The 10,335-nt window shown below is 36.6% G+C and overlaps 1 protein-coding gene and 1 pseudogene across 1 annotated transcript; one reads left to right on the forward strand and one right to left on the reverse strand.

Annotated features, from left to right (window-relative positions):
- Positions 1-1,380: 1,380 nt before the first annotated feature.
- On the reverse strand, positions 1,381-3,932 carry LOC132634175 (O-fucosyltransferase 37-like; annotated as a pseudogene).
- Positions 3,933-7,413: 3,481 nt separating this feature from the next.
- On the forward strand, positions 7,414-7,872 carry LOC132631349 (uncharacterized). The gene has a single exon (XM_060346932.1). The coding sequence runs from the start codon at positions 7,414-7,416 to the stop codon at positions 7,870-7,872; it is 459 nt and encodes a 152-aa protein (XP_060202915.1).
- Positions 7,873-10,335: the final 2,463 nt, after the last annotated feature.

Consider the following 10,335-nt stretch of genomic DNA (forward strand, 5'->3'; position numbering starts at 1 on the left):
TTACGTATTAGATATTTTAAAGGCCTCTTATAGAGGTTTGGCTTTAGGCCACTGATTTCGTTGAGCGTCCCCTGTGTACAAAGGAAAGTGATAAACCGCACCAAATTGACAAACCGAACCAAACCGGAAAAAAAATCCGATTAGTGATTTGGTGTTGGAAAAAAAAACTGGATCACAATAGGTTTGGTTTAAACTAAAACAAGCAAACCAAAACCAAATCGACTCGATTATATGTATACTACTTTTAAATTATATTATACATAAAAATATTTATTAGAATGTAATTTATAAATATTTTCTTAAAATTTTTCATAATTCTGTATTTTTACATTCAAGTTTGGACTTAATTTGTGAAATGGTCCATAAGTTTTGAAGCACATATAAGTAATAGTCTAGATGATCTTAGAGTATTACTCCATCAACTCTAATGTAGTTTGTATTTTTGCCATATTCTGTTTTGTCTCTAATGCTATTGGAAGCGGTTGGATTTAAGTTTTGGATTTAAGTGTTGAATTTTTCTGGTGATCGTTTTCTTGTTGAGGTTATTTTTTAGCAATTACCCTTGCCATATTTTTTAGCAATTATCCTTGGATTTAAGTGGTGAAATTGGTGGCAAGCAGAAGCATACCAATTTTTTTTTTTAAATGGAGAAGCTTACCAACTTGATCCCATGGTTTCCTTTATGTCCAGTGTCATGTGGTTTTGTGTTAATCAGTAAATTGCAAAAGGGGTTGGTTATATATTCCTGAGAAAGTGTTGTCATTCAAAAGTTGCTGAAGAATTCTCAAAATACATGATTGTGTTTTAACAGTAGCTATTTTTAAGAGTTGTTATGGTATTTTCTTTGGAAGTATTCTCTCAAAGGAATTTTCGATAAAATTTTCGGTCATACAAAGGTCAAAAAGTTAGAGGGAAATTAAGCTAGGCATTTTTCCAAATCTATTTTCCTAGGTTTGTCATCAACAGATCAAATCCCCTCTAGACATATATGAATCCTCGAATTACTGATTTTTTAACTCTTATCAATTATTAATTGTTTAGATAATATAAGAAAACAGTAAACTAGTATTTTGCTACTTCTGTGCATAAAGAAAAATTGAAATACTTGGTGCGAGAACACATATCTAACTTTCAGTTTCATATAGCATTATTTTGAGTGAAAGATCAACACTTTAAGAGTCATTTCGTTTCTATTTGCTAATTCTTCTTTCATGAAGAATATATGCATTTTGCTATAGTTAGTACAATGTAATTGTGGTAAAGATTAAATGGAAAAGAGAATAAGCATATGGGCCACTATAGGTAGGCAATAGGCATATATGCTCTTAGAAGTTGTTACGCTAAGTTTTACTTTCTCATACACTTTGTTTTAATCTATGATACTGCATTATTCAGGTTGGTTCCCACTTCCCACATTGCTTTTTTGAACTTACCACAGATATGATCCTTTTTTTTTTCTCAACTTATTAAACAGGAAAGATTCAACTCTGAAACAAACTCATGGTACGAATATTTTGCATACAAAAACTTAGGCTCATTGATTTAACTTGTTGATCACATAAATAAGTCTATTATTATTGTTTACACATGCACGCAGGGACAGGGTGTGCAATTACATCTCTGTCAATCTCGTTAGTCCTTGGCTCAGGTTGCCCCTGACTTTTGCTATGCAGTTTCTTCGTTATCATTTTGAATTCATTCTCACCAACTGATGAATCTTCAGAGAATGGCAGCATCATTCTCTTGTTTGGCTTTATGTACTTTCTGTGTCCTACATATGCCCTATGTCCCTGACTACCAAAATTCAACAAAAAACAATCAGTATTCTACATAAACAAGTTCATTATTGCTTCAATTAGGATTTTGATTGACTGATACCTCAAGAGCTCGGCCCATGTTACTTCCATGGGAATTAATGAAAACATCACTGCTCAGCGACACAATATAGTCGATAGCTGCCAAAGTTGAAGATTTTTCCAAGTATGGAGTGAGCTCTCTGTTTCATGCCAATGTATGCTTTGTCACTAAATTTGGGAACTCCTTTTGTAGAGGCTGCATAGCTTGTGTGCCTCCAAAGGGTTCTCCTCCAGCAATATATATATATATGAGCACTACTTGGCGCTCCTAAACCCTTCAGAAATCTGCAACATAATTCCCCATTTGATAATGATTTTAAGTCCTTTGTTTCCTAAAGAAAAGATATGTTCAAGGACGTTAATAATTTTACCTAGCCATTTCTGATGCATTTAATGGACACATTCCAACAAGTCGTTGTGCATGAGTCATGTTCAACTTTCCTGTGAGATATTCAGGGTGAGATGCCCTTTCCCTACTTATAATTCTGTCATATTGGACGCCTAAACCGGTAAGACATCCGGTTCAAACTTCCTTCTCTAACCTGAGATGGATCGCGACATAAGGACCTTCAATCCACATTCTTCTAGCTATCTGATAACCTAACTCCATAATTGGGGTTGCAAATCTTAGTGCATGGAATGCAACCTGTTCAAGTTACAAAAAAAAAAAAAAAAAAAACAGTGATATCTTATCAAATAGTTAGCTTAGTTTCTTTGTATTACCTTGTATTTGAGCTTCTGCTTGTCAAGTGGAAGATTCTTGGAGAGCTTAGAATCTAACCCTTTCAATATAAGCAGACCTTCTTGGTTTAGCTATTAAAACAAAAATGTAACACAAAGTTATGACAATTCAATATTGTTATGTCTTTGGTTTCAAATAGAAGATCATTTCATTTGGGCAATTTCTTAATTGATTGAAATAGGAGAAAGTTTTCTTGGCTAGCTTCTTTTTACGGTAATCCACTATAAGCTATATGTAAAATTCATCCATTTTAACCAATTCTCTAGGCAGTTAACTCAATCAGTACAGCAAAAGGAACGGTTCGTTTTTCTTACTTGCTTGAGAAATCTGGCTCTAAGCCAGAGTGGCGATACATGAAAAGGAAGTTCACGCTTGATGGTGTTCTTAGAAACAAAATGTGTCGATGGCGAAGAAGCCACAAGTCGAACATCAGCTTTCAAAATCTTCTTGAAATGCTCAACATCGAAAATATCCGAAAACTCACTGCATACAGCCAAATATAGATCAATGAAATAACAAATCTTGAAGTGAAAAAAATACTAAAGTTACCTATTATCTCCCCAAATGTGATTCACTTAAAGAACAGGAACAACAAGACAAGCTTCAAGAATTCTTGCTGTAACAACTGCATCAACAATCTGGTTTCTTTTGGTTCAATCCACCAGAAACCACAACTACCAAAAATTTCCTCTTCTCTTTAGAAGTCTTTGCAGAGGCTTTTCGGTACTTGAGACTGAAATCCAAACAAGGAATTTATCCCTTATTATCTGGTTCTTTCCAGAACTCTTTCTCCTCCTCGGAATAGTTCCCAACTACCTCATGTGCCGGTAAGGGCACCATTGCTCCGACAGACAGAGTAATTTTTTCATCTTGAACAGTCAAAATAGAGGCTAAGAACAGAGGAGAAGAAAAAGTCTCGGGGCATGAAACTGAATTTTGGAAAAGGTTGCGAATGTGGTTAGCAAAATCCCAAAGAAAGTGAGGGAAACGAGGAGAGAGATGAAACAGAGAGAGAGAGAAATGGGAGAGAGTAATGGAGAGAATTGAATGGGGGTAGTGAGTAAATAGTGAAAAATGATGGGTTTAAAGAGATGAATGAGCTCTTGGAATTTCTTGTTCTGGCCATTGTAGAGCTTCGATCTCTTTGTATTCAGTGGAAGATGGTTTTCTAGAGAGAAAACGATGAAATACTTTCCTGTTGCAAATGTATCCCTTAAGAATGAGAGAGATGATGAAGGGACGAATCAGTTAAGTTAGTTACAAGATTCTTTTCTTCCTTTCCAGCCACAACTTGAACACCTCTATATTGCAGTTTTCCTCTGTATAACTATTTCCCTAAATTAGTTGCAAATTGCAGAGAGATCCCTCTTACTTCTACTTATTGGATATTGTAGACCTTTCACTTCACTCGAAGAGGGCAAGGGTGAGAAATAATGAAAACAAATAGAGGCTGATCTAGCTTTGTTGTATATATGGCTTGCTGATAATCAATAGCTTCTGATACAATGTTGGCATCAATTGAATCAGTTAGGCTGAGGTGGCAAGTAGTTAGAGTTAGTTACAGGTTGTTGAGGAAGTTATAGTAGCTGTAGCTAGTTGAAATAGCTATAACCAGCTGTAGAAAGTAGTTAATCCCTTCAAATTCAATTGTAATTCAGTAGTATAAATAGATGATTGTATGTGTACAAAAACTCATTCATGATCAAATTTTATTCTTCTTCTCTCTACATACAGTTTCTATACCTAGCTACTATGTCGAAATATTCCCTGAAGTAACATTCATCTTCTTCGAGTTTATTACTCCTAGATTAACTAATTCCACTCGATTGCATCAATTGGTATCAGAGCACTCCGATTCTTGGCATTGATGACTGTAACTCGCAGTCAAAGTAATAACAGACCTAAAGAAATGGAAGACAAATTATCCCTAATTCAAGATCAATTGCAGAAATTAATGGATGGAATGATAAGTATGTACGACAAGAATACCCAAATTGATAAGGATTTGTGAGAATTAAGAGAAGCAGTTGGCTCAATTGTGCAGAAAGGGAAAGAACCTGACCCAAGGAGAGAAGACTAACAATGGCGTAGAAGTACTAGCTGAAGATCGAAATAGAGATAACAATGGTGGGTCTGGGTATACTGGAGGCAATGGCAATCATTTCACAAGGTATTCTAAACTAGAATTCCCTCGTTTTTCTGGTAGTGAATTAAGGACTTGGTTATATAAGGTTGATCAATTCTTTGCTATGGATGAAGTAGTTTTTGATCAAAGAGTAAGAGTAGCTTCCCTTCATTTAGATGGTGAAGCTATTGCTTGGCATAGATTATACATAAGATGGATTCTGATCTTTCATGGACTGAATATGTGTTAGCATTGCATGAGAGGTTTGGGGATGGTTTTGAAGATCCCATGGAAGCCTTGAAAAATCTATCTCAAACTGCAAGTGTGAATGAGTATCAGGCTGAATTTGATAGGTTGCTAACTGGGGTTAACCTATTAAATGAAAATGATATTAGTTGTTATTTGGGTGGACTTAAACCTGAGCTGAATAAGTCTCTGAGAATTCAAGCTCCCAGAACACTAATGCAAGCCTATAAGATTGCTAGGTTGCAAGAAGGAGTGTTTGAGGCTTAAGCTCAATTCTGGGGTCTAAAAATAGTCAATAAAAATTTCATTCCCATTCTACCTACTCCAGGCCAAAACAGATAACATAACTCAAAGACCTGCAGTCTGTAATTCCACATTCAAAAAACCATTTGAACCTAATCCTAATAAACCAAACAGGTTTAATGGGGGGGGGGGGGGGGGGGGGAGAAGATTGACTTCTGCAGAGATGGATGAGAAGAGGGCTCAAGGATTATGCTTCTTTTGTGATGAAAAATATGTGAAAGGTCACAAATGTAAGTCCAACAAGCAACTATATTTGGTTGAAGTATTGGATGATGAGGCAATTTTGTATGTTGAAAAGGAAGTCTAGGAACAAGAAGCTAACAAGAGTGAAGATAAGTGTATGACAATCTCATTACAAGCCTTACTAGTACTGTTGGTTATCAGACCATTAGAGTGACTGGTTACCATGAAAAGAGACCTTTACAAGTGTTGATTAATACTGGAAGTACACATAACTTCCTTGACCAAGAAATGGCCAAGAAGTTAGGGTGTAAGGCTAGTACCATTGGAGAGCAGTCCATCAGTGTAGCAGATGGTAGGAAAGTGCAAACTGCTTCAGTTTGTAAAAATTTGCAGTGGTTGCTGCAAGGTACCACCTTCTCATCAGATTTCCTATTGTTGCCTCTAGGAAATGTAGACATAGTACTGGGAGTACAGTGGTTGAGTACTTTGGGTAGGATCTTATTTGATTTTAAAAACAAAACTATTGAGTTCATGTACCAAGGCAAGAAACATGTATTAAGAGGTGCTACTAGAAAGCTTAAATCTGCCAAGGCTAGTGCATTGATCAAGAATAAGGAGGAAGAAGTTCAATTTTTCATGATGTCATTGAATAAAAAGGAATCAGAAAGCATGCAGTGCTATAACATACAAGCTACTCAAGGTACTGAACTATCACAAGATTTTTCAGCTTTAATACAGCAGTATGCCACTATCTTTGAACCACCTGCCACTTTACCTCCACATAGAGGGTCCTTTGACCACATAATTTCTCTTATTGAATCTGCTAGTCCAGTAAATAAAAGGCCATATAGATACCCTGGTTTGAAGAAGGACATTATATAAAAATTAGTACAGGAAATGACGGATCAAGGTGTTATTCAACAGAGTACTAGTCCTTATGCCTCTCCTATAGTACTTATGGGGAAAAAGGATGGTAGTTTGGAGATTATGTGTTGATTATGGGGAGTTAAATCAGTTGACAGTCAAGGATAAATTCCCTATTCCTATAATTGAAGACTTGTTGTATGAATTGTATGGAGCAGTTGTCTTCTCTCAAATTGATCTTAGAGCAGGTTATCATCAACTTAGAATGGATGAGAAGGATACACATAAGACAACTTTCAAGACTCGTGAGGGACATTATTAATTCCTTGTCATGCCCTTTGGTCTTACCAATGCACCCTCTTCCTTCCAAAGTCTCATGAATGTTGTTTTTAAGCCACTACTTAGGAAATCAGTGTTGGTTTTCTTTGATGACATCTTAATCTACAGTAGGAATGCAACAGATCACCTTGTGCATGTTCAATCTGTATTTGATCTCATGCTTCAGTATCAGCTATATGCTAAGATGTCCAAGTGTGCTTTTGGTGTGTCTAGAGTGGAGTATTTGGGGCATTTTATTAGTGCAGAAGGTGTATCAATTGATCCTAAGAAAATAGTGGTTGTACAGGATTGGCCTGTTCCTGTCAACATTAAGCAATTAAGAGATTTCTTAGGCCTTGTTGGGTATTACAGAAGGTTTATCAAAGGGTTTGGTGCTATTTGCAGGCCTCTACATGACCTGCTTAAGAAGGAAGGATTTGTTTGGTCAAATGAGGCTACTGCAGCTTTTACTCAGTTGAAGCAAGCCTTAATTTCTGCTCTTGTTTTGGCCATGCCTGATTATTCTCAACCCTTTATTGTTGAGACTGATGCTAGTGGCAAAGGAATCGGTGTTGTCCTGATGCAGAAAGGGCATCCCATTGCTTACATTAGTAAGTCATTGGCTCCAAAAGAATTGTGTTCTTACTTACCACTAGCTGAATGGTGGTACAACACAACTTATCATACTGCTATCAAGTGTACCCCTTATGAGGTGTTGTATGGTAAAAAAACCACCTGTTCATCTTCCTTACCTGGTTGGAGAAGCTGCTACTGAGATGGTTGATAGATCCTTGTCTGCTAGGGAGGCTGTTATTCACTTACTTAAGTTTCATATTTCACAAGCACAACAGAGAATGAGGGATACTGCCAATAAACACAGATCTGATAGATGCTTTGAGGTTGGTGATTGGGTTTATTTGAAACTTCAGCCCTATAGACAGATTTTTGTGGCTGAAAGACCTTTCAATAAGCTTGCAGCTAAATACTATGGTCCATGCCCTATTGATGCTAAGGTTGGGGTTGTGGCTTACAAACTACTACTACCTGCTGATGTGATGATTCATCCTACTTTCCATGTTTCCCAATTGAATAAGTGCAGAGAAGTCCCTACTATTATAAACTATCTTCCAGTATTTCATCTTTCTAGTCCTTATTGTCATAATCCTGAGGCTATATTGGAAAGGAGGCTAGTTAAGAAGGGTAATAAGGCTGTCAGTCAAGTTTTGGTGAAATAGACTAGTATTGATCCGACTCAAGCCACTTGGGAGTATTGGACAGAATTGCATCATAGGTTTCCTTCCTTTGATCCTTGAGGTCAAGGATCTTCTTCAACAAGGGGGTATTGATACAATGTTGGCATCAATTAAATCAGTTAGGCTGAGATGGCAAGTAGTTAGAGTTAGTTACAGGTTGTTGAGGAAGTTATAGTAGCTATAGCTAGTTGAAATAGCTGTAACCAGCTGTAGAAGGTAGTTAACCCTTTCAAATTCAATTGTAATTCAGTAGTATAAATAGATGATTGTATGTGTACAAAAACACATTCATGATAATACAAATTCTATTCTTCTTCTCTCTACATACAGTTTCTATACCCAGCTACTATCTTGGATTATTCCCTGAATTAGCATTCATCTTCTTTGAGTTTATTACTCCTAGATTAACTAATTCCACTCGATTCTACTTGATTGCATAACCATTAGAGGGCTTGGCATTGAACCCTATCTTTTTAATTAAACATCCAAAATAAACATGGGAGGAGGGTTGCGCCAATGACTCCCTTTTACGTTACTGAGATTTGCTTAGCTCTAGAAGTTACTAAATTAAGGGAGAACATTACTAATTAGAGAACTTCTAATTAGTTATGTTCTCTTCAAAAAGCCAAAGGGATGTTTCCATATCCTATACATTTATGGAACATCATATCTAACATAAAGAGTAAATATATTCACTCAACTTTGAGAAATATATTCAATGACTATGCTACATATCAAAAAAATCACTTAGCTTTGGTCTTTTCTCTCATAAAATCACTCAGGTAGATGTGTCATCAAAAAAACTGACATGACAATAGTAATTAATTTTTTTATGTCATGTAGACATGAACCACACAAATAAAATAAAATGAATCCATATCTTAATACCCCAACACCCACCCACCAACCCTTCATCTAAAACCCTTTGTCCCCTATTCTCTCTAAGCTTCCTCTCCTTGTTTCTTTAAAATTAGGTTCAAGAAATCCATCTTTGTTTCTTTAAGCTCCTCTTCCATTCTATCAGTGGTTACATCACATGTAACACCTTGTAAAACAGCCCCTCTATTTAAATTTCCCTTAGCCACAACCACATCATTATCCTCCCTATTATCCACTATTATATCCTCAATGCCGACGTAGTTAACAACTTTCAAATAGTTCTCAAAACGCAACTTAAAACCTTTGAAGTTTCAGAAAAGGATACACCCAAATTCTGAAATGAAAACGATAGAAAGAATACTTAGTATTAAATATTTACTTTAGTACTAATAAATGCTTAATCATTAGAATAAGTTATTTGCAGAAAGAGAAAAAAAAAAAAGATGTCGACGAAAATCCTAAATTTTTAAATCTGAAACAGTGAAAGGAAGCGTAGAAAGAACAGGGGAAAATGGGTTTTAGATGAAGGGTTGGTGGGTGGGTGTTGGGTTATTAAGATATGGATTTATTTTATTTTATTTTATTTTTGGGGTTCATGTCTACATGACATAAAAACAATAATTAATATTGTCATGTCAGATTTTTTTGATGACACATCTAGTTGAGTGATTTTATTGACTTTTGTGATGACCCGCCACGTCATCATACCACCTAGGTGCCTTTGGAGCTATTTGTGCCATCTATGCTTACATGGAAAAAAGTCTAGCATGTGTTGGATGATTCTAGAGCTATAAAGATTCTTGTGGAGATGCTCTAGATATTTATGGACTTCCTAGAAGATTTCTTAGGAAGACCTTAGAACATTCTAGCCTAGTGGATAATTCTAGATTAGGGAATTCTTTGTAAATAATTAGGGACTTATACATTAATTAGTATTTCCATACTAGTCCCTAGGTGAGTAGTATAAATAGAGGGGCATCCATTTGTAAAAACCATCAAGCAAAAATCCAATAAGTCTTCTATAATAAAAAGTTTCCTTCTGGCAAATTTCTCTTGTCTTTCTCAATTACTATTCCCTTAGCGATTTTGAGTGTAGTAATCTAAGCTGACTTGACATAGCAAGATCGTGAGCAAGTTGTGCAAGAACGTGAGCGAGTTGTCAAGTGCCGCACGTGCGCTCAGTTGAAGACTAAGGACGTGACAACGTGGTATCAGAGCGAAGGTTACGACTAAGGGAATGGCGAACGACGGAGAAATTAACGCTACTAACACCCAAGCCAACGCCATCCAGGATGCCGCTGGCAAGAAGGGCTATAAAAAAAATGCCGCCAACAAGAGCCAGGAGGTGCTGCCAGAGGTTGTGCCAAATGAAGGGCTTACATCCCAAGAACCATCTACGAGTTAGGCGAGCGAGGATGACGTGGAGGTCCTGTCCGAGGACATCTCGCTCGGTAAAGAGTGGGTTATGAAGGTTAATGTGGGTATGGACACCATCGACATATTTGGCCAACGTTTGGGCAAGATAGAGGGCACTCTTAGCGTTCTTGAGGGGCATACTCTTGAAGA

This window comes from Lycium barbarum, chromosome 3 (genome assembly GCF_019175385.1).
Source record: "Lycium barbarum isolate Lr01 chromosome 3, ASM1917538v2, whole genome shotgun sequence".
Taxonomy (NCBI): domain Eukaryota; kingdom Viridiplantae; phylum Streptophyta; class Magnoliopsida; order Solanales; family Solanaceae; genus Lycium; species Lycium barbarum.